Source organism: Tamandua tetradactyla, chromosome 26, assembly GCF_023851605.1.
Source record: "Tamandua tetradactyla isolate mTamTet1 chromosome 26, mTamTet1.pri, whole genome shotgun sequence".
NCBI lineage: Eukaryota > Metazoa > Chordata > Mammalia > Pilosa > Myrmecophagidae > Tamandua > Tamandua tetradactyla.
Window position 1 is genome coordinate 16,588,718 of NC_135352.1, and position 25,743 is coordinate 16,614,460.

The window sequence follows — 25,743 nt, forward strand, 5'->3', positions numbered from 1 at the left end:
TACATACATTTTAGGCAGAGGCAAACTTGGGTCATAATTTATAAAATTAAGGAAAGTCAGTTATATTTATAGGTGTTTGTGGGGGATGTGATTTGGACACATAGAAAATCTCCCCTGCTTCTACCCCCACCCCAAGTAGCCCACATATGCCTTCTACATCATCTAAAATTCTTTCTCATTACTTCCTCAAACTTATTGTGCCAGTTTGAAAGGATTTATGAACCCTAGAAAAGCCATGTTGTAATCCTAATCAGTCTTGTAAGAGCAATGGTTTCTTCTGATCCCTATTCGGTATTATAGGTTGAAACTTGATTAAGTTATCTCCATGGAGTTATGTCTCAAGCAACTGTGGGTATTAAACTTGATTAGATGAAGGTGTGTCTCCACCCATTCTATGTGGGTCTTGATTAGTTTATTGGAATCCTATAAAAGAGGAGACATTTTGGAGGGAGTCCCTTTTGAGAACAAGGAGAGAGCCGCAGAACTACAACAGATGAGAGAACCATAGAGCCCACCAGGCAGCAACCTTTGGAGATGAAGTAGGAAAACGCCTCCTCGGGAGCTTCATGAAGCAAGAGGTCTGGGGGGAAAGGTGGCGGATGCTGCCATGTTCGCATGTGCCCTTCCAGCTGAGTGAGAAATGCTGAATGTCATCGGCCTTCTTGAACCAAGATATCTTTCCCTGGATGCCTTAGATTGGACGTTTCTATAGACTTGCTTTAATTTTGACAGCTTTAGAACTGTAAACTTGTAACTTATTAAATTCCCCTTTTGAAACACCATCCTGTTTCTAGTATATCACATTCTGACAGCTAGCAAACTAGAACACTTCCTGATTAGGGCATGGAAGACTTTTGTTAGCAAGTAGATGGCTTCTCTCAGAGGCCGATGCATTGAGCTACTACTACCTGAGTGAAAGTTGCATAGGCAGCCGAATTTGCTGTTGACAGTGGGTGCACCTGGGCCAGGGCCTGGAGAGGTGAATCCTAAGAGAGCTTGAGTTTCAGGACAAGCATGCAGGCTCAGTAAACACACCTCATTTCCTTTCTAATTAAGGCTGGCTCTAAAATTGCACGATGTAAGATGAGATCCTTCAACTAGCAGCACCTTTTTTTACTGCAATTTTATTGAGATACATATCCTCACACCATATAATCCATCTAAAAGTATACAATCAGTGGCTCACAGTATCATCACATAGTTGTGCATTCATTATCACAATCAATTTTAGAACATTATCATTACTCCAAAAGATTAAAATAAAAAAAGAAAATCCAAAGCATCCCCTACCCCTTATCTCTACCCTCACCTCCTTATAATTGACCCCTAGTATTAGTGTGGGACACTTATTACCATTGATGAAAGAATATTAAGATGTCACTGTTACCTATAGTCCATAGATTGCAATAGGAACATTTCTCCCATATACCACTCTGTTTACAAAACATATTTTTATTCACAAATCTTCACACACATATAGTCCAAACATTGTGTACAATCAGTGGTTCACAATATCATCTCATAGTTGTGTATTCATCACGCTAACCTGGACAGATATAGCAGGGCATCACACTAACCTGGACAAGCCAACAAAATCTCACACTCTAGTCAAGATTCCATGTACTTATGGTGTTCAACTAAACTGATGATACAAGTTAAATTAAGTAACATGCTACCCAAAATATAAATTTTGCACCAAATAAACATCTCTCCTTTTAGTCTCATACAGAAGTTGAAGTTTTAAAATATGCATGCCATCATCCTTTACCCTGTATTTTAATCTACTTTAATTCTATCCAGGTCAGCTTCTGTCATATCTCTAGTTGAAGTCTGATCCCTTATTCAACTTTTAAGACAGTTCCTGTATGGGACACTGACTGGAAGCACTTTCAATCTTCCTTCTTAAACCCTTTTCCTAAAAGAGTAAGCTTCTGTGGCTCTCAGTGGCACAGGTCATGCACCTACATAGAGTTGAGAGATGATTGGGGTTAAATATATAAGCAGATTCCAAAGACCAGAGAGAAACTTGCACATGCACACCCAGAACAGTGATTCTGAAACAGGGACCAGGATTGGGGTGGGGTGGGGAGCAAGCAAAAGTTGGGGGAAACCACAGATGCCCCCCTCCCACCACTCCTTCCTGATGAATCATTGTAGGTGTTAAGAGGAACAGTTTGTGGCACTGAGGTGTGCACATAAAGAATATGGACACAAGGGTAATGTTTGAGATCAGTGACCCAGATTCAGGTCCAGTCACCTCATTTGCAGATGATGACTCAGGCCTAGAGATATTATGGGATGAGATCTTCTTCCCTTGCCAGGCATCTCCCAGGACCTCATTAATATCCAAGACTTCTTCATTCCAAGGTGCTAGTTGTCCTACAAGGTGCATTATTTCACTGAGAGTCCTTGGATGGGTTTCGTGACAGACCTATTCTCTTATGAAAAAGAAAAATGAGTAAGTGCGAACAATGATGAATAACCAGGAGTACCTGTCAAAGTGACAGGAAAATAGCTGACAACATGAATAAATATAGAGCAGTCAAACTGTACTGGAGTAATTTAATAAAATTTGGTAATATCGTCTTCAATAGTATACTTAATTAAGCCACTGGAGTCAGAAGGGATGCTCCATGCTCATAACTTTCCCAGGAATGAGATGAAGTTATTCCATTTCACTTTGGAAGAAAATACTGTATGTTTTACAGAAAACTTAGGAATTGATTTATAAACCACTCTAATAAGTTTTGGCACCCACTCCACATCTTAACAGTTCTTTCTAATCCCTACTTCACTAGGTAATTTATGCATCAGCCAAGAGGTCAACCTGTTACTGTAGCAAGTTCAATATTTTTGTTACGTAAAAAATGGCAGTCGCTAAGTATTTATTGTGGGCTCTTTTTTCTCATGATAGGTCCTGTTTTTCCTTAAAGGCTTACACACGAAGTGATTCATCAGGTAAAGGACTTCGCTATTTAACTGCACTCCTACTTTTCCTTTACATCACACTTTGAGAAAGTCATGAGAAACCACTGTCACTCTCGGAGGTGGAAACTGCCATGATTCACAAGACGAGAATTCATTTTCCTGTAATCACAAGATGACTCAGGTTGGTGGCTTCCAGCTATTACTGCAATTCAAATAATATGGGGTGTTTGGGAGGCTATGTGCGTATGGGATAAACCTAATTAGTCCCAGCTTCTATCATTTTAAATTTTTGACAATATAACATAAAGTAAGTTGGAGTTTGTTTTTGCACTAGATGGAGAAAGGATCAGAAAATAGTTGTACAGGGAAAGTAAAGATTAAAAGAAGGTCATCACTAATTTTTAGCAAGCGAAATGCTTTTCTCGAACTTAGTATATGGTTCAGTGATCATTTTTTATCGGATAAAAGTTTACAAAATAATATCGCCACTTGAAAACACTATGTAGAAGTTAAGTTTGAAATACTATATATTAAAAAGCTAAAAATAAAAAATCTATGTATTTTATAATTTTTTAAAGCAGAGGCAAACAATTTTAGCTGTCTGACCAACTTGCATTTTCTCTTTAGAGCTTTGGTGGAAGCATATTTTTGATATCTAAAGCAGAGTTTTATGCTATCTTTATTAACACTGTTTTCTGTAACATTTGTAATCAGAGAGCTATTTACAATATTAATATTTGGTTTTAGTTTAAAAACTGTGATTATTGCATGCCTAGGGTGTATCTATAAAACAGGAAATTTTATAGATTTCTGTGAGGATAGGGAATCATTAAATATGAAATGAGTCTAGGAAAGCTCTGTCGAACCCTGCCTTCCTCTCAGTGCCTACCAGTCACATGGCTGCAGATTGATTATTTATGGCCAAGTCCTTCTGGACAATCTTGTCTGGAGCAAAGAATAGTTTTCTTGCAGAGGAAGAAGCCAAGGGACGAGTTCATTGATTCATCCGTTCCACAGTTAATTATTGAATGCCTGTTCTTTTTTCCACACAATTCTAGGCACTATAAAATGTACAAAGAAAGATAAAATTTGGTTCCTGCCTTCCAGGAGTTTATAATCTAGTTGGGAATATATACTTGAGTTGAGCGTTTGAGGAAATATCAAGAGAAAACAGCCTAGGAGTTGTGGAGACAGTAAGGTCATGATAGACAGAAGTACTGGGAGAAATTATTTTTATATATAGTTATCCATGGATACTTTTTGGAGGAGGAAGAGGCTGTGTTAGACTTTGGATAGGGAAGGAAACAGGGTAGCAGATCAGGTGAGAGAGAACAACCTGCTGGCTTTAGCAAAAACCTAAATGAGGAACTATTCAAGGCCCTCTCAGGAAGTGGTGAGAAGATTACTTGGGGTGGAGCTGAGAGTTCAAGTAACAATAGTTGCCAAAATAAGACTGAAAAGATAGGCAGTGCTAGCTCATGGGGGTTTTGAATGGCAGACTCAGGTGTGCAAACTTTATCTCGTAGACAGTAGAACTCCATTGAGGGGTTCCAACAGAAAAGGGGTGTTACCAAAGGGAGATGGGAAATTGATCTGGCATTTGCATAGAAGTTCTAATCTGCTTTCCTTGGATTCATGGAGGGAAACATGATGAGTTGCAGCCAGCATACCAGGAATAACACACATACAATGAGATGTATGCAGTTGCCTTTGACAAGAGGAGTGTGTGTGTCTCCAATAAGTGAATATTAATGGAGAACAGAGTGCTGCAAACTCCCAGCGACATGGAGAGAGATGGCAGGTGTGGAGGGTGGTGAGGGAATAGAGAGAGACACCAGTTGAAATGCTATAAAAATATCTCAGATATTAGGTTGTCAAAGATGGCAGTGCTGTTAAAATTCTGATCTCTTAAACTAGCTTTGCAAATAGGAGGTTCCAAGATGACATTGCCACGTGTGTTGGGCTGGAGTATGGACCCCAGGAAAAAAACATGCATCTGAAACAATTCCTGTTGGTGTGAACCCATTAGAAATAGGACCTTTTGAGTTGATTGATTTTAGTTAAGGTATGACCGACTGGGGTGCACGGGTAGTTTGGTGGTTAGAATGCCTGCTTTCCTTTCGGGAGACCTGGGTTCGATTCCTGGACCATGCACCCAAAAAAAAAAAGGTATGACCGACTGAATCAGGTTGGGCTTTAATCCGGATTACTGGAGTTCTGTATAAGCAGAATGAAATTGAGACAGAGAAAAAAAAGCCACAAGGAGGAGCAGAAGCAGGAAGTCAGTGGAACCTGGAAGAGAAAGGAGAAGAGGCCACCATGTGCATTGCCGTGTGACAGGAAAGGCAAGGACTTTCCAAGGATCACCAGAAGCCAGCCCCAGAAAACCACATTCTTCAGGGAGAAAGCATCACTCTGCTGTCGCTTCAGTTTTGCTCCTCTCCCAGCCTCAAAACCCTATGAGCCAATAAAGTCCCGTTGTTTAAGCCAACCCATTGCCTGGTGTTTGTTTTAGCAACTGGGAAACTAAAACACCATCCAATTATATTCTATGGCTGGAGGGTTCCAATGAGAGTCCTTTCATCTATTTGTAGTGATCCCCATTGGATGCTTTGGTTGCTGTGGTGCATCTCTCCTGGCATTGTACACCCGAGGTGCGTGCTGTGCTTGTGAAGAGCTAGGCAAGTCTGAATAATTAAATGCATTTGGCTGCAAACATTAAAACAAACTCTTACACAAAAAAGGAGGGATATGTTGGAAGTGTACTAAATCGTTGATAGAAGGAAAAGCTAAAGAAACAACCTCGGTAGAGGTAAGAATGGGGAAAGACTTGCAGGGCCTTATTGTTATGCTTGTGCTATTAAGATTGACTCCAGCCATCTCTTTTTCTTATCTCCACCAGAAGTCAATTTCCCAGGGGAGAGAGAGAGAGAGAAAGAGATTGTCCTAGACTGGATCATGCACCCACACTGTCAATCACGCCTGGTAGACTTCTGAGTCATCAGTTGGTGTTTGTGGTAGTTAGATTCAGTTGTCAACTTGGCCAGGTGAAGGCACCTAGTTTTGTTGCCGCAGACATGAGCCAATGGTACATGAACCTCATCTATTGCTAATTACATCTGTAGTTGGCTAGGATGCATGCCTGCTGCAATGAATGACATTTGACTTAATTAGCTGGTGCTTAAATGAGAGAGTGCAACGTAGCACAGCCCAAGCAGCTCAGCATACCTCATCTCAGCCCTTGCAGCTTAGCCTAGGCCTTTGGAGATGCAGAAAGGAATCACTCTGGGGAAAGTGGTTGGAACCTAGAGGCCTGGAGAGAAGGCCAGCATAGATTACCCTGAGCCTTCCCACGTAAGAAGGAACCTCTAGATGAAAGTTAGCTGCCTTTCCTCTGAAGAACTAATGAAATAAATCCCCTTTTATTAAAAACCAATCCGTCTCTGGTGTGTTGCATTCCGGCAGCTAGCAAACTAGAACATAATTCTCTGAAGCAGGAGAAGAAAAGCAAAAGTTTTAAAAAACACATTTTGTCACTAAAATGTCTAGGCCTGCAAGAAATGGTCAAAGTGCAGGAGCTCAAGCCTGGGCAGAGATCAAATATATGCCAAAACCTTAGCTCTCCAAAAGTATTTTTCAAGATTCTCTTTGGTGGAACCTCTGCTCCATTCAAACTAATGTCTTAATGTTAAAAAAAATACTGATATTAACCAGAAATTACCTCCGGCAATACCTTTATCCCTTCACATTGCTCCTAGGTCTATTCTCCCAGAAACACAGAATGTGTCCTTTCTCTCCTGCTCTCCCCTCCTTCCTTTTGTAGTGGCCAATTCATCAAACACATCCAGTGACCTGCAATCACTTGGTGTTTAAGTCTTAGCTCTGTTAGAATTTTGAAGTGTTCTGCTTTCCCTGAAAAAGCAGGTAAACAAGACTTTAGGGAATGGAATGGTTTGCCCACCTTTGAACAATCCTTGAACTGATGCTTCTTTTTATAAGTGCAATTTAAATTGCAAGCAAAGAAATTCTAAAAATTAAAAGTTACATGGCAGAGGTGCAAGGATAGTACAGTGGTAGAATTCTCACCTGCCATGCGGGAGACTCGGGTTCAATTCCCGGTCCGTGCACCTCCTAAAAAACAAACAAGTCAAACAAACAAAAACCAAACAAACAAAAACTCAACAAATGGTGCTGCAATAATGGGATACTCACATGGAAAAATAATGAAATGTGACCCTATCATACAGCACACAAAAACTAAAAATCACATGGCAATACAACTTTCTCAGAAATCCTTCCTTTCCTGTCTGTGCTTCTAAGCCAAGTTCTAAGATAAAGTTCCCAATTTCTCATGCAGTCATTTTCAGATATTAAGATTTGTGATTTTCTACACAGGCAGGGTGGCCTGACAATTTCCTTGTTTAAAACCTTTTTATTACCCTGGAATTGAGCATCAGTAGGTTTAATGTAATATATGAAACCCTAAAATATTATCCTTCTAAACCTCTGGAGCAAGAGATTTTAACCGTCTTTGGCATTAGAAATCAACACTTATTTTGGGTTTGATTTTTTTTAAGGGAAAGATTCGAGTAAATTTTAATTACAATTAGGAGTTGCCAAAATTTAATCTCCATTAGTATTGAATAATATGTAGTGAATTATTTTAAAAATTGATATTAGAATGTATAATTCTAGTTTGGGGCCCTAATTGGAATAGATATAAAATCATATATTATATATTTTTACCTCTTCTTCCCTTCTCTCTGTCCTTCATACTTATTACGTATAGCTCTTAAATCTTTGCCTCTTTTTTCCACTCTCCTGGTCTGGATTGTTTTCCATTACCTATAGGAAGCACATGAGAGTTACTCAATGTATATTCATTTCCTCTTTTCTTCTCCCCTAGTTGCTTTCTCCTTCTCCTTGACATTCCATCCTGTTCCTTAAAAAAAAAAAAAAAAGTATAAATTAATGACACATAGCTCATCATTATTTTGGAGTCCTTTCTTTTTCCTTTTATTTTTCTTTTTTGGAAATGCTGTTTCTTCCATTAGGTGTATGTGTTTCAGAAGATAAACTGTCCATATATCAGTTAGGCCCAAAATCGCTGTCACCTTAGATTCTAAGGCTTATAAATATCATAAAATTGTTCGGAAAGATTTTATCTTATGTTTTCCCACTAAGTGCAGATGACAAAATGGATAAGAATGACAATTGATCGACACAAAAGTAGAAAAAAAAAAAATCAGGAAATGTCCATTTGTTAAGTATTTCTAATCAGGTACCAAAGTACAGAGAATTGTCGTAGTGAATAGCAATGACAGTGAGCCAGGAAGGTAATTGATGGTGAATGATGGTGAATGAAGGTGAAGGAAGAGAGGAAGCATATGCTGTCACAGGCTGAGGATAACGTCGCACATATCCTGGGATTTTTGCACAATTTCTGTTCCCATTCATTTTTTCAAGATTAGTAATCCTTGTATATCATTCGCAGGCTGTGGCTGACATAATTCATCCTTTATTGCACTTTGCATTATTAGGTAAAATAGTCACTGTCCAGTAAAAAAAGCACGCAGATCCAAATTAGATAAGATGAGTTTCCTTTCTCTCAGCAGACCTATGAGTCACTGAACTACTGCCCTAAGTGAGATAATGTCTTTACTTAGAGCAAATGCATTCGATTTTTCATTGGTTACTGGCTAATCTGGTATTAGACATTATCTCATCTAAATTATACATTTCCTCAGTTAGATTTCTTCTGAGTTAAAAAATCTCTCAACAGGACATGCAAGGGCCAGTCTCCCTTCTGAGACCCCTTCAGCTCACTCCCTAATTCACCCTTTTCCCTCTGACCTCTCCCTTTCCCCCTTCTGGTTGGAAGAGGACGAAGTGGGAAGTAGTTTGGGAACTGGTTTGTCCACATAGACTTTCCCACTGTCCCTTGGTCCACCCCCCAGGGCAAAACCCCCCTGCCCAGCTTGCATAAGGGGTGGGCTTGCTCTAGCAGGGATCCTAAGGGAACAAACCCTTTTCCTTTTGGGGAGAGAGTACTCCTCCCTACACCCCACCCACTACCATTAGTTAAACAGGGGCAAGGAGCCTCCCACTCCCCACCCTCTAACAGCAGGCTATATGGGTTTCAGTTCCCATCTTTTCCCCCTTTTGATCAAGAAGGCATTGTCAAAGGGGGAAAGTTCAACTTCCCCAAGTTGAATTCTTGATATTCTCACACGCAGTGCGAATAATCAAAGCTATAGGCTGAGCCCCCAATCTTGGGGTTTGTTATATGAAACTTAACCCCACAAAGGCTAGGTCAAGCCTACTTAAAATTAAGCCTAAGAGTCACCCCAAAGAGAACCTCTTTTGTTGCTCAGATGTGGCCTCTCTCTCCAGCCAACACAACAAACAAACTCACCACCCTCCCCGTGTCCACGTGGAACATGACTCCCAGGGGTGTGGACCTTCCTGGCAATGTGGGACAGAAATCCTGGAATGAGCTGAGACTCAACATCAAGGGATTGAGAAAACCCCCAGAATGAGCTGAGACTCAGCGTCAGGGGATTGAGAAAATCTTCTCGACCAAAAGCGGAAAGAGTGAAATGAGACAAAATAAAATGTCAATGGCTGAGAGATTCCAAACAGAGTCGAGAGGTTATCCTGGAGGTTATTCTTACACATTAAATAGATATCACCTTGTTAGTCAAGATGTAGTGGAGAGGCTGGAGGGAACTGCCTGAAAATGTGGAGCTGTGTTCCAGTAGCCATATTTCTTGAAGATGATTGTATAATGATATAGCTTTCACAATGTGACTGTGTGATTGTGAAAACCTTGTATCTGATGCTCCTTTTAGCTACCTTATCAACAGAAGAGTAAAACATTTGGCATAAAGATGAATAATAGGGGGAACAAATGTTAAAATAAATTTAGAGTGAAATGCTGGTGATCGGTGACAGGGAGGGGTGGGAGGTATGATTTGTACGAATTTTTTTCTGTTTTCTTTTTATTTCTTTTTCTGAATAGGTGCAAATGTTCCAAGAAATGATCATGATGATGAATATGCAACTATGTGATGATATTGTGAATTACTAATTATATATGTAGAATGGAATGATCAAAAATTATGAATGTTTGTGTTTGGTATTTTTAAAAAAATTTAAAAATCAATAAATTAAAAAGAAAAAAGGCATTGTCAATCCTCTGGTGCCAGAACCAGATTCATCTCTGAGAGTCATGTCCCACGTCGCCAGGGAAACTTTTACCCCTGGATGTCATGTCCCATGTAGGGGGGAAGGTGATAATTTGCATTGCACAGCTGGGCTTAGAGAGAAAGAGGCCAGATCTGAGCAATAAAAAAGGTTTCCTTGAAGCAACTCTTAGGCCTCATTAAAGGTGGTCTTAGCTTCTCTACTACAGAAATAAGTTTCATTAAAGCAGGCCTCAAAATCAAAAGCTAGGCTTATCTTCTTGGGAGTCATCAGCATTTGAGCGGGTACCTGGGTTTTCCAGATGAGAAAGTTTCATAGTCCCGTATTTTTTTATCCAGTCCTTCAGGGGACTCTAACAATACTTTTTAATTATCAGCCCACCTTAGACTGGGATGTGTCCAGTTATTACATGAAGCTATATGCAATTACAAGGCCTCTTTCTCATTCTGGGGTCCATGTATTTGTGCTGTTTAAATGAGCTATCCAGACAGGTTGATTTAGATTGTGTTTTACCAGAAATTTAGGTTCTTGACCCAATAAACCTCTCTGCTTTTGGTTTCATCCAGCAGGTGAAGGTTTAGAGTACATACACCATCATTTTTTACCCTGTATTCTGATTTGCCTTAGTCCCAACCAGGTCAGCTTTGTTTTTATCTCTAATTGAAGCCTGATCTCTTTTTCAGCAACTTTAATTGTTACTGTATGTAGCAATGCTGACTTTGAGAGCTGTGGAACTCCAGCTCTGAGTATTTGGTGTCACAGAGGTACTCAAAGTTTCAGGGAAATACCAGCTTATGCACATATAGCTCAGTGTCTCAGAGTCTGGAACAATACTTACCACATCAAACTAACCGTGGCTGCTATAAGAGCTTACAATCTGGGCTCCAATTTTCTTATAAGCATTTTCTGAAAGAGATCTTACCATATTTGTTCTCTTGTTTCTGGCTTATTTTTCACAACACATGGTCCCCAAGATTCATTCAATTCATTGCATACCTCACGACATCATTCCTTTTTGTAGCTGCACAGTAAGTATTCCATCATATATATATATATATAGTACGCCTTTTGGCTTCTCAATCACTGTACACTTCATCCCCCTCCATCCATTGATTATCATGAACAATGTCCAAAATAAATAAACCATACCTTACAGCATCCTCACTTGGTTGTACCATCTGCAGCACTCTCAATTTTAGACAATTTTTATTGGTCCAATGAGACAAAGAACCAATAAACACAGCCTCTCCAAATATCTTTTCCATTTTAGCCATTCTCTTTTGTAGGTGGCAATACTTCTGTGGTTTCGATTTGCAGTCCGCTGGTACTAAGTTTGTGGGTGGTAGGCACACCACCTACAAAAAAGAAGGTACTATGTTGAGCACTGTAGCAGTTTGCAGCTGCCTGTACCTGGAAAACATGTTCTTAAACACAATCCATTCCCGTGGGTGTGAACCCATTGTAAGCAGAACATTTTTTTTTTTTTTTTTTTTTTGCATGGGCAGGCACCGGGAATCAAACCCGGGTCTCCAGCATGGTAGGCGAGAACTCGCCGGTGGAACCACTGTGGTCCACCCAAGCAGGACTTTTTGATGAGGTTACTTCAGTTAAGATGTACCCCACCTAATCAGCATGGTCTTAATCCTGTTACTGGATTCTAAGAGAATGAAATTCAGTCAGAGAGAGAAAAAGCCCTGAGAATGAAGAAGTTGAAATTCAGTGGAACTCAGAAGAGAAGGGAGAGGCCTGGAGAGGACGCCATGTTCCTTGTCACATGACAGAGCTCAGGACCAAGGATTGCCTGCAGCTAGCTCTAGTACCCCCGTCTTCAAGAAAACATCACCTTGATGACATTTTGACTTGGGCTTTCCTTAGCGTCGAAGCCATGAGCTAATAATTTCTCACTGTTTCAACCCACCCATTACATGGTATTTGCTTTAGCATTCCAGGAACACTAAAATAAGCTCCTTTTCATATGTCCCCTCCTCATCTTGAGAGCCTCTTTTGTGAACTGTCCAGCTAGAAATTATGGGCTAAACAAACATTTATAGGAACTGTTATTTCTTCCTTAGAAGTTCAGAATCTAGCAGTATTTAAACCCTTATAATTCTTTGTAGAATTCAAGGGATTAAGGAGATTATATTTATTTGAGAAATTTAGATAGGGCTTCAGGCAAAAATCACCACTTGGCTCACAATATTAAATGAAATTTACAAATGGAGTTACAAAAGGTGGGATTTACAAAACTGTCTCCAGTTTTATCCAAACTTTGTTATACTATATAAGAGAGAGAAAAATCTAAATATTTATGAAGAAAAAAGTAGGAGAAACTCACATAGTAACAGGTATGTTTGTAGAGAGAGATGATTCCAAGTTTTTATTTTTTGACTATCAATATTTCTCATAATGAGCTATGTATTGCCTTTTTCCACATTTAAAATAGCAATGTTTATTTCTCAACCATGCCATCTGTCCATGGAGAGTAGTCACTCAGGGAGCTGAGCTATTGGAGACTCCAGCTTAACCCAGGCAAAGAAAAGGAAAAGAGAACTTGGGAGGCCATACTGGCTGATAAAGCTTCTACCCAGAAGTGTATCATGTCTTTTCTGATCACATTTAATGACCAAAGCAAGTCACATGGTGTACTGGTTTGAAAGGATTTATGTCCCCTAGAAAAACCATGTTTTAATCCTAATCCCATGTTGTAAAGACAGCTGTTTCTTCTAATCTCTATTCAGTACTGTGTGTTGGAAATTTTAGATTATCTCCATGGAGATGTGACTCAGTCAAGTAGGGGTATTAAGCTTGATTAGGTGGAGATGTGTTTCCACCCATTGCAGGTGGGTCTTGATTACTTTACTGGAATCCTTTAAAAGAGGAAACATTTTTGGAGAAGGTTGAGATTCTGAGAAAGCAGAGAATGGCAACAGAATGACAAGAGAGAAAGCCAGCCATGAAATTCTGAGAGAGAGAGAGAGAGAGAGACTCTACCAGCCAGCAACCTTTTGAGATGAATGAGAACATCCCTGGGGGCACTTCATGAAACAAGAGGCCTGGAGAGGAAGCTAGATGATGCCGTGTTTGCCATGTGCCTTTCCACTTGAGAGAGAAGCCCTGAACTTCATTGGACTTCTTGAACCAAGGTATCTCTCCATGAATGCCTTAGATTGGACATTTCTATAGACTTGCTTTAATTAGGACATTTCATGGCCTTAGAACTGTAACTTGCAACTTAATAAATTCCCCTTTCTAAAAGCCATTCCATTTCTGGTATATTGCATTCTGGCAGCCAGCAAATTAGAAGGCATGGCTTCGCCTGAATTCAAGTGATCCTAATCACATGCCCAGAACAAGAAAGTCAAACATTTGTGATTCCTTAAGGGTGACCCTTTTGCTTGAAGCAGGAATGGTTGATCCCCTTCTCTTTGTTCCTCTGTCCATGGGAAGCAGATGCAAAGCCTTTGTGCTGTTGAGCCCACTCGACTCTCCTGGTGGTTTTTATCACTTTCTCTCCTCTCTACTATTCTCCAAGGAATAAAGGCTAGAAACAAAACAAAACAAAAACACTCGATGTAAGAAGTACCAGTGAATTAGAGAGGATACTTACAGTGGAAGGTCAGAAACCCAAAAGGCTTAAGTAAAAAGGGGAATTTATCAATTCACTAAGTTGAGAAAGATAAAGAGTGGTTCACAGGATTGCAAGAACCGAGGCTTCAGGGACTGGAATCAGGACTCCAGGCTCCCAGGATCCTTTTCTACTGGTCTCTCATCCGATTGCTTTGCCTGGCTTCATGTTCTTCTATCTGAAGACAGGTATGTGCCAGCTGGCAGAAGGGATGGCTACCAGTAGTCTGAACTTTATGTCTTTCCAGCTGTATGATGCCAGAGCAAAGGGAACGTCTTCTGACACTGGCACTGAAGAATCTCAGAGAAGGACTCCAATTGATCCATCACTGAACCTATGACCATGTCAAAGGGCATGAGATCCTGTGATTGGCCAGGTCTGGGTCACATGTCCATTCAAGGAGGGTGTGCCAGTTTGAATCTGTTGTGTACCCCAGAAAAGCTATGTCCTTTAATCCGCATTCAATATTACTCGTTGGGAGCTTTTTTATTATTTCCATGGAGATGTGTCCCACCCACTGTTTCCATGGAGATGTATCTCCACCCAATCTCCAACCCCAAGGTGGGGTTGCTTACTGGAGCCCTTTAAGAGGGAGACATATTGGAAAAAGCTAGAGCCCAAGCAGCCAGAGACCTTTGGAAATGAAGAAGGAGAACACCCCTGGGGGAGCTTCATGAAACAAGAAGCCTAGAGAGAAAGCTCGCAGACATCACCATGTTCCCCATGTCCCTTTCCAATTGAGAGAGAAACCCTGAACATCATCAGCCTTCTCGAACCAAGGTATCTTTCCCTGGATGCATTAGACTGGACATTTTCATAGCCTTGCCTTAATTTGGACATCTTCACAACCTTAGAACTGCAAATTTGCAACTTAATAAATTCCTCTTTTTAGAAACTGTTCATTTCAGGTATATCACATTCCAGCAGCTTCCAAACTAGAACAGAGAACAAGATGCAGTTTATCAGGAAAGGAATGTGACCTTGGCTTGATGAATAAAACAATAGCTACTGTAACCTACTTAGCGTTAGCTATATCCAGAGTGCTTTTTTTTTAACTGTAAATTCAGTCAGGTCGCTCCCTCCCCTATTTAAAAACCACTTTCCATTGTACTTCAAACAAAATCTAAATTAATTCTTTTAATTTTCAGTACATTACTTTATATGATTTCTGCCTTTCTTTACAAATTATTTCCCCTTTTCACTCAGCAACAAAGCATCAGCTACATGGAGCTTTGTTCACCACGCATGCTTCTGTCTTAGATCTCTCTCTGATCTTTTCGTGCTCTATTTTCTTCTCATTCTTACCCCCTCCTCTCTCTCTCTCTCTCTCTCTCTCTCTCTCTCTCTCTCTCTCTCTCTCTCTCTCTCTCTCTCTCTCTCTCTCTCTCTCTCTCTCTCTCTCCCTCTATCTCCCTCTCTCCTTCTTTCCCTCTTGTCAGGTTTATTGAGATCGTGGAGAAAAAAAGAGTTCTCCATGTGTGCTCACATTTCCACATATCCTGTATCAGCTTTGTTTTGGACTATCTTTCCAATCTTTCCAAGGATATTTGTAGAACAAACAGCCTTGAAAGATGGGGGTAGTGACTCCCTTAGGGCAGAGGGCAGACTTTTTAAATTTTTAACTGTCCATGATAAATTAAGACAATGTCTCTCTCCAGGGCAAAGGTAAAACTGATTGGGGTTTCCCAACTTGGGATTCTCCAGCTATAATGCAAACCCACTACATGCATATTATCCATCTCCATAGCCTTGGAGGTAACACAATACAAATGTAAAACTCATACTGCCTCCTATCCTGTGAGTAATAGCTTTCCTTGTCTCTGACCCAGGAGTCTTGTATATTCTTCCAGCATTTATTAAATGGTGGTAGGCTACCTTGTTAGTTTGTAAGCAGGATAAAATCTCAGACCAGACCTTTAAAGCTCTTGACAGAGGCATAGTAAAATGAATTTATAGTAAAAAGTCATCCTTTTTAGGTTTACAGATTGATGAGTTTTGACAAAGTTGTGAAGCTACTACCACAATCATGACATGGAATATTTCCATCACCCTGAAACATTTCTTCATTCCCCTTTGTACTTAATTCTCTCCTTGCACCACAAGCCCTGCCAAGCATGGGTTGGGCTTTGGTCGCTTTATTTTTGCCATGTTTTATATTTGTAGTCAAAAAGTTTTTATTAAAACTAAACATTATTTAGAGAAGAAAAAAAGGAAAGAAAAGATATCATTTGTGATGGTCAGGTTCATATGTCAACTTGGCCTGGTGGTGGTGCCCAGTTGTCTGGTTGGGCAAGTGCAGGCCTGTCTGTTGCTGTGTAGACATTTCATGGACTTAAATCGTGATCGCGTTGGCTGCATCCACAGCTGATTGCATCAGCTAGTGAGAGCGTCTTCTGCAATGAGTGATGTTTAATCTAATCACTGGAAGGCTTTTAAGGAGGATTCAGAAGAGACGATCACTCTTCCTACTTCAGCCAGCCTCTCCTGAGAGTTCATTGAGGACCTTTGTTGGAGCTGCCAGCTCATGGCCTGCCCTACAGATCTTGGGCTCTACATCCCCATGGTTGCATGAGACACTTTTATAAATTTTATAGTTACAGATATCTCCTGTTGATTCTGTTTCTCTGGAGAACCCTAGCTAATACACCATTGCATTTGACCCCTGAAGAATGAGCAGAAAGGTGGCTGTGAGAGTGGACAGGGATGGAACCACAGAAGAGTCATTTTTAGAGTGAGAATAGGAAGGATTTGCAGATGATAGGTCAGATGGAGCAGTATAAAAAGGAGGAAACAGCAGTTTTGTTCTGGATATTAGTCTCTGAGGCTTAGGGTAAAGAAGTATCAATAGCCATGATGAAGACAGTAGGCAGAGTTTGTGGGGCAAGAGAAAGAATGACAGAGGAGAGGATTTCATGTCCATGGGTCACCTCCTCTGTGCCTTCCACAACATTTCCCCAGGAAAAGTCAGTTGTTCCTCTCTCAAACAGTTTTATTTATATTTTTTGCAATTTTATTTAATGACTGGTTTTATTGTTAGCTTTAGATTTTAATTTTTATTTCAAGATTACACTGTAAAATGTACAGGCTGCTTGAATAGTAAAAGGGATAGCAGCCATCTTATATTTCAGCATCCTTGAACATTAGTTATTTTGAGTATAAAATGACCATTTCAAAACACTCAAAAAAAAAACAATTTTCTTATCTTAGGAAAGATATAGTTACAGGGAACAGAAATGAGTCCAAGTGAAGCATATTTTGGGAACTAGAACAGGGAATGTTACTGAAATTCAAGACTAGGAAATGAAGTACATCAGGACCCAAGTCTAGTCCTATAAAGTATATAGGCTTTCTGGAGCTGGGTGACTCCATAGGAACTAAAATGAGGAGGTTATTCACCAATGCATCCCCTGCCCTTTACCTGTCTCTATTGTCTCATGAAACAACACAGCATCCTACCCTGGTTCATTGTAGCTGTCTTCATTTTGCAGAAAAACTTTCTCCTAATGCATCCATGAGTGCACAGCTGAAAATGGACTCCCTAACACGGTCTCCAAATGATCACAATCAAGCATCTGCCATCACCTGACTATTCATGTCTCTTACTTCACATTTGCAAAACTGAGTCAGCCCCACCTCATGCACTGGTTTTCAGCTCTGGTCCAGTCAGCCGTAGCTGGGAAAGCAGTGGAAGGAGAGGTCCTGTCACTCAGAGGAGCAGGTTCTCTCAGATTGGCCACCATGGGCTATGGGCGGTACTTTCTGCCGACTTTCTAGTTAAAATGTGTATGTTCTTGTGCTGTGATGAATTTTATGAGCCCTATTAGAAGTTGAAGTAATGACTTATGCTTCTTAGATAATATGCTTCATTAAAATTACACAAATAAGGAAGGATGCTCAGAGGAAATATGTCCTTTGTATGGGGGACATATTTCAATTGGAAATCATTAAATGAACATTTCCCAAAGTGTCTTTTGCAGAATATTATTTCCCTGAAGGGTGTTTTTAAAAAGGAGAGAGTATTATAGGTCTAGTAATTCTGATGAAAAAAAGAGACAGACAAAAAAATATCAAACTGGATTCTTTTCTACAGGAGTTTTCAAAACCTATAGCATGCTGATATGCATTTTGGGTTGCAAATAAAGGACACGAGATGAGATTTTGATGACTGGCTTTTTAGCTGAAGTATTTTATGGGTCTAGAACTTGACAGCACATGGTTTAGGAAGCCCAGATAACCAGACCTTATCACCTTGCTTCACCAAAAACCCTGAGCTTTTATTTTAATATTAATCTCATCAGCTTAACCACACTATCAAATTCACTAGGAATTGTCTTATATACATAACATTCACATGAAATGTATTTCAGGGAATTTGAATTCCCCATTTCAAAAGTGTGACATTGGAGAGCAGCAACTCTACAAATCAGTTTTCATGGTCAGCTACATATTTTGTAGCACACAAACTTAACTTTACAGCACAATAAAAATAAAATGAATTCATCTCTTACACATTTCAGAAAAGCCCCTAAAGGTTACTTGTTCAGGACAGAGCTCTAGCACTTCCAAAGAGTTCGTATGTTTTGATACTACAAATTCTGAGTTTAAAATGGGAGCTATGTCTTTAATGCAAATTGGAAGGAATTGAGTTTTTGTCAGTTGCCAGTAACTTTCACATTTGCGAGTGCAGTAAAATAGAATTTATTTCTTCTAGGTTGCTTAAATTACATTGCCCAATTGATTCCTGGAGGGAAAAAATATATAAATAGGCATAAGTCTACTGAGATTTTGATTAAAAAGAAAGGCACTTAGTGTTGGGTTTTTTTGAGTGTGTGGGCAGTTATAGCCAGCCATATGTTTACATTGCAAATTCTGGTTGAGGGTGCAGTATAAGCTGTTTCAATTTGGGTGGCAGTTTTGTCAGATTGCACAAATTACAGTTGCACTCTGTTAGAGCTTGCCGGGATTTTTTTTTTTTTGCAGGAGCTGTAGGCACAGGTTCGTAATGATTAAGGACAACATATTCCTAATTTGTTTTCTTAAGAGCAAATCCTGAAAAGCTCTTCCTTGCAGTCCAATTCCAAGTAATACATATAGAAGGAATGATGGAACTGGAAAAACATCATTTGATGACAATTGTAATAATAAATGCTTCCGGCAAGAAGCATCAATAGAGGCTAAAACTGGTAAGTAAGAGGATGAAAAACAGGGTAGTTACATAGTCTCGAAAGTATCTCTGCACATGATACGTTTCGAAAATACAAAGAGCAAAAAATGGTTGGCACACACGTCTCAACCAAGTGCTTCCTGCTTCCCAGGGTTGAGGTCGGGACTGGGGACCCAGAATCTGTCCAGGGACAATCCCGTCTGCAAGCTTGTGGGGTAGGGTCCCCTCCTTCTCAGTCCCCCTTCCCAGGATTAGAAAAAATTGCTCCCTCCCTCCCAAAGCAAATGCTGCCCCATGTACTCAGAATTACATTCCACTCTGCTTATGCTTGCTGGTTTCCTTATTGCTGGGGTGATAAATGCTGGGAATTTAGCATTAAATAAGACAAATCCCTGTTCCCAAGGCACTTCCAGCCAGTGGGAGAGACGCATATCTAAGTAAATGAATACAGAACCCCATGGGCCATAGATATGGCACTTGGCTAATACAAAGACGTAGGCAACACCGAAATAGGTGAAGGGCCGGCCAAATGGGTTCCTTAAATGATCACCATACCACATGCAACATGAAAGTAATTAAAGAAGCAGGAAACAGCAGGGAGCCTCTGGTATTTTTCCCATTTCTTTCCAAATTGCCTGGATCCTGCATGGAAGGGCTAGGGGAGGTATTTTGGAGGAGGTGACACTGTGTCAAGGGTGATAACTAGATGAAGAACGAAGTCTTTTCAGGTCTCTGGAGTTGAGAGTAGGGGACTCAGCAGAGAAACCGTGGCTTATCTCATGTTGGGGAAGGCTGGGGAGAAATAGCCTTAAGAGGTTAAGCCAAGAGACCAGATCACCCTGAAGCTAGGTGAACTCGATCAGACAAGCTGTAAAATGCCTTTGAAGTCCATGATAAACAACCCAATTAGATTTACGCTTCGGAAAAAGTTATGACATAATTGAGGGAAGGGGTCCGAAGGGCCAGAAAACCTGCCTGTAAGCTGTTGAAATAATTCAGGCAGGAAATGAGTGCCTGTAATACAAAAAAGAAGCAGTAAGGTTTTCTTTTTCTGAATAGATGCCAATGTTCCAAGAAATGATCATGATGATGAGTATGCAACTATGTGATGATATTGTGAATTACTGATTATATGTGTAGAATGGAATGATCAAAAGTTAAGAATGCTTGCGTTTAGTGTTTTTTTTTTTTCTTTTTTTGGTATTTAAAAAAAATTTTAAAAAAGAAGCAGTAAGGAGATGGAGGAATGGTTGGAATCTAATGGCATCGAAAAGGTAGACTTGCCAGGGCTGGGTGACTGGATTGGCGCGGTGAGATACCTGTTCTAAATTTTAAAAATCCACTTTGGCATCCTATAGAACCTTCTGATCCAGAGCAAACCATTTGGCTGGAGTTGGGGATGTGCTTCCAAAATTAAGACTTGCCCTTTGCGGAGGTGCCAGTGGACGTTGTGGAAGGAAGTGTCAGAACAGCGCCCCCTTTTGCAGTTGTAGGTTCCCGGTGTGAGGAAAGCCGCATGCTCCCTCGGCCGCCTGCCGTGCGGATGGTGACCTGAGCCCCTCGGGCTGGCCCTGCCTTTCCCCAGGATGGACCACGAAGCCGCGCGGCTGGAGCAGCAGCACGTGCACGCCGTGTACGAGAGCACCGCGCCCTACTTCAGCGACCTGCCCGGCAAAGCCTGGCCCCGCGTGCGCCAGTTCCTGCAGGAGCAGAAGCCCGGCAGCCTCATTGCAGACATAGGTAACCCGGGGAGTGTGTGAGTCCCTCACGCCTTCTTCCTCTTTTCGGACTCATTTTTCATTTCAGCGCTTCCGAAAAGCCTGAAATCGTGTCCTCGGAGTGCCGGTGCCCAGAATATTCACTTTCTTGCAGAAATTCATGTGGTCACGACGGCACTCCTCGAAGCGACATTTGGAGAGTGGCAGTCTTCTCCATCTGCAACCATAATTGAGCTGACGTTGATGGACTAGATCAGGGCCAGGTGGAAAGGACTGTTGGTGCAATAGGCCATGTTAAACTTAGAGGAATCCACGTTTGTAAATACAGTGGATTTGTGCCTGTGGCTCACCGTGAGTGGATCGCAGGCTTTCTATAGGAGAGCCAGAGTTATGGGATTAGGGAAGAGATGTCCTATAACTAAATTAACCTCATGGGTCCTTCCCCTACACTCTGTAAGCCCTTTTAAAAACTAAGATCATACCTTCACGTTAGAGCGTATCTTCATGACCGCTGATTAATCTAGAGGGTTTTAGCTCTGTATCTTTCTGAATTGAGAAGTGGTAAACCACAGCCCCGCAAGATCCAGGACTAAGATTTAAGACGTTTGCATTCCCACTTGAGGTATGCATAGTTAAAACTGTTTTCTAGCAATGGCATGCTGCCTGCACCTATCAAGGTTATTTTCTGTAGTTGCAAATTCTGCCTAGTTTGACATTCATTCTAAATAGTATTAAGAGAAACAGGTGGCCAGAGGTTCTGACTTGTTAAAAGTTAGGGAAGCAATGATAAAAATGTTCTTTCATGAAATGTAACAAATGTATCACACTAATGCAAGGTGTTAATTTGGGTGCTTTGGGGGAACTCTGTATTTTATGCATTTTTTTCCTGCAAGCCTACAACTAATCTCATTTTTAGAAAAAAAAGCACAAGCAGTGTGGAATATAAGGAAGGGTACATATTACGTAGAAATCAAGGGTCTCTGAAAAATCTCTATCATGTCAACTTAAAAAAAAATGAATATGCTTTCAGAAGAAGCAATGATTTTGGAACCCTTACCATCAATAATCTAAGCAAAATGCCAGAATCTTAAAATCAGTGGAGGGGTAGATGGACTACTCAGCAAATGTTTTTGGAACTGTAGCATAGCTGTATGTTCAAGGAAGATAAAATAAGAGCTACACTCTCACACTTTACATTAAAATAACTTCAAAGGAAACAAAGACTTAAGTATAAGAAAATGAAATCATTAAAGGACTAGAAAACAACTAGATTATTTTTTAATATTCTCAGAAATAATTAAATAAAATATTGGTAACTTTGACCACATAAAAGTTCCACCACTGGTAGGGCCACGGTGGCTCAGCAGGTAGAGTTCTTGCTTGCCATGCTGGAGACCTGGGTTCGATTCCCCGTGCCTGCCCATGCAAAAAAAAAGTTCCACCAGCCAAAAAAAGACAAATATATAAACAAAGTCAAAGGACAGAAAACATGATTAAAATATCTGCAACACATCTGATAAAAAAAAAACAGATAATTTTCTTAATCTACAAAGGAATTTTTCAGAGTCAATATAGAAAAGACCAACAGCCCAGTGGAAAAATGGTGAAAGGATATGAACTAGTTCAAAAAAGTGGGAATACAAATTGCTTAAAATTTTTGGGCAGGTAATCCACTTACGTGTTTCAGTAACAAAATTTCAGCAAAAGGGGGAGAGTGAAAAATGTCCTCCCATCTCTGTCCCCCACCACCAAGTAACCTGCACCAGAGGCAACTGATACTACTAGCTTCTTATGTAGTCTTTTAGAGATAGTTTATGTAAATATGATCACATTTGCTTCTGTGGATATATGTATATGGGTGTATTTCCCTTTTTTTTTTTTTTTTTGATTACCCAAAATGTAGTTTGCCATACAAATACTTATATACCTAACTTTTGTTACGTGTAGCATATTGTAGAAATCATCCTTTATTTGTACTTACTGAGTTGCCAAGTCTTAAAGCTACATAGTATTCTTTGCCAAAAGTGCCTTACTAATGGATATCTATGTTGTTTGCTATACTTAACTCCTACAAATTATGGTACAGACATTTTTAAATATCTCTGTGCAAATCCATAATTACATCTGTAGGAAATATTTTGTTACCCATTTGTCCTTTGGATTTTGTACTATTTACATTTTTTATTATTGAATAAATGAATAGATTTTTTTTAAATAAATTGAAATTGAAAAAGAAATCAATGAAAATGAAAGAGAAAAACCCAAAAGGATGAATAGAAGGAAAGAAAATATAACTATTTCCACAAGGAAATGTTTGTTTGTTTCTAGATTTTCTGCTCAGGTAAAATCATCAACTGTTGTTGGTTAATTTGACTTGTTATTAGGTTAGCAGTTTATAATCAGTTGTAATTAACTACAGTAAGCCTTGTATAGGGTAAAAGCCATCCAGAAGTAATCAAGAATTCCCAATTACCCATTGGGAATTCTTCTGGCAGCTTCACTCTTTTCATGGTGTGACTTCTGGGTAACTAAAATTTTATTAACTGTATCACTCCAGACCCTGATTAAGCTAAATTACTGAGGTATGCCTGTGGAAACAAATTAAATCTTTAGGGCAGATCCAGGATTACGGGAGCAAGAAGTACAGCCTAAATGAAAAGAACTCAAAAGAACTCAAAGACAGCTGAAATGCCAAGATAGTCTCAGGAAATACTGTGTCCAGTGAAATGATGCCAGTACTTTACTTGAATTGGGCCAGTAAACATTAAGTTGATTAGACGCTGCGTGGATGGCATTCTGTGGTTTGAGATCTTTGCTTGCGTTGGTTTAGAAAATAGGAGAAAGGCCAGCTAGATACTTTTTTAAAGCAAGACTTATTTACCCTTTACCTAAAGTCAGAAGCAGCTGTCCTAGTTGCATCGATCATTTTATTTGTATACATGATAAAAATGAACTTTTCCATAATTAAGATTGTTTGCCTCTTAACTCTTAATGCATTTATTCTCAGTTTCTGTGGTCAATTTAATATGGTAAATCATTCTAATTATCATTATCTCATTGAGGTGAGAAAAATAGACGATCTACTATTTGGCAGGTACTGTGCCTGCAGATAAAATATATCCCCTCAACTCTGCTCCCAAGAAGTATGTATAAAGTAGGAAACAAATAGGTTGTAGTCTTCTGTTTCCCACAGGAAAAGAGAATTCTCTTTCAGTGAAAGTCTTATTAAGGAACTTCCAATTAAATATATATACATACTGTAGCTGTTCCTGCATACTTCAGAGGGACCATTCAGATTAAGTTCTTTTCAACAAAAACTTGTGGACCATGGACCAAAGCATTTTGTTGATTCCAAGAAATTATCTAGTTTTTTTTCTTTAATTATAGTGTGGTGCAGAATATAAAGAGAATGTAAGCCCCCCCCCCCTTTTTTTTAATCTCACTTTAGTACGATGCAAGGCTATCATTTAATGAAGTTCTGTAAAGGAGCATGGGTGGTGTATGCTGGAGCTTGACACAGTATCATAAATGTTCTCATTTACTTTTTGCACATTTAAGGTAATAGCGCAACCAGGCTTGGCAATACTTTTGAATTCCTCATTAAGATGCAGTCTTCCCCTCTCTAGCATCATAGTGTGTGTGCACTTAAAACATGAGTAGTTGCATTATATTTGGGAGTTCCACTCCTACCCTTAAAAATGAATGCCATTGGAAATAAAAAAGAACAAGTTAAGAGTCACATGGAACATTCCAAGAGCTGTTTAGATTTGAAAAGACCTCAGTTTCCTCATTATTACCTGATGCTCCCTGTACATTTCCTTCTAGTTCTAATGATCTGTGAGCCTGTTTTTATTACTATCTTAGAGGTAATTTTCCCTTTCATTTCTCTTAATGTGTCCCCTGAGACAATAAAAAAACAAACAACTTTGCAAGATCATTTTCTTTAATATATGACCATCATCTTTAAAATATACAGGATTTCATCTTTAAAATATTTTGTGAAAAAATTTTCCCCATGACTGCCTTCAAGAAGTGGATAATTTTTCTCATATGCATCATTAGCAATAGTGCCCATGAGATATAAAATGTTTCTAAGGTCCCAGTCATTTAGATTGAAATAATAACAATGGAAATCTTATTTTTTGCTCATACCCTCTCCATTGTCTCAGGTGGCACCAAAGAACCATAATTATGTTTTTATTGTCTTATATAATTTTGAAAAGTGTCTGCTAAGGAGAATTATTAAAGGGTATCATGATGTGTTTCAGAAGTAGGAAGTTAATCATCTTTGAATAGCTGTAGATATTTCTTCAGGCAGAAAAATACATACCTAATACCTGTAGGCATAATACCTGAGCTGTAATTGATATATTTATTTCTAGAAAGCAACTAGATGAAATGTCTGTGCTAGGATATAATACTAGATGTTAGGTCACAGAGGTCTTTGATTTGAGTTGGTTATTCATTCATGTTACTATCTTCTTCATAATTAATAATATCAGTGAGATCTGATTGATCTGAATCCTTGGGCTGTGCAAGTCCTGAGTTATTTGGTTCTCTGTCACTAGAAAATGAGGGCCAAAAATAACTTATTTTAAAAAAAAAGTCTTCATCAGAGTTGCTTATTGAGTCAATAGAAATCACTTAAAAACCTAGCACTGAGAATAGATTGAATAAAAAGATGTTAGAACTTCTGTTTCATTCAAATTCAAATTAAAAATTGAACTGCATATGTAATTTTACAAATTATTTTCTTTATATCAGTTGGAAAGTTGTTGACAATCATTTGGCTTCCCTTGCCAGCAAGTGGCAAGAGTGTCTGGAGAAAGAACCCGAGAATCAATGCTGTAACATATATGCATGCATACTGAAATACATACTTCTGTAAAGACACAGCACTGTCTCTGGGACACTAGGGAACTATTATTTCCTGCACTGCACCAACTTTGTACTACCTACAGTGTACTAGGCCCTGTGCCCCTTGCCGCATTAAGTGTGCAATAATTATTTCTTTTTTTTTCCATTCCCTTTCCCTCTTCTTTTCTCTATGGAAATATGCAAGTGTCATCTGCAGGCTTTTTGTGTGTGTGAGTGAATGTCTT

At 39.5% G+C, this 25,743-nt stretch overlaps 1 protein-coding gene across 1 annotated transcript in view; it reads left to right on the plus strand.

Moving 5' to 3' along the window:
* The window catches only part of TRMT9B (tRNA methyltransferase 9B (putative)), an 88,051-nt gene that overhangs the window by 48,598 nt on the left and 13,710 nt on the right, over positions 1–25,743 (plus strand). The window contains exons 2-3 of the mRNA XM_077144431.1: positions 2,915–3,109; positions 20,411–20,663. Coding sequence (XP_077000546.1) covers positions 20,510–20,663 — 154 coding nt within the window. The 5' untranslated portion in view covers positions 2,915–3,109; positions 20,411–20,509. The remainder of the gene's footprint in view (positions 1–2,914; positions 3,110–20,410; positions 20,664–25,743) is intronic.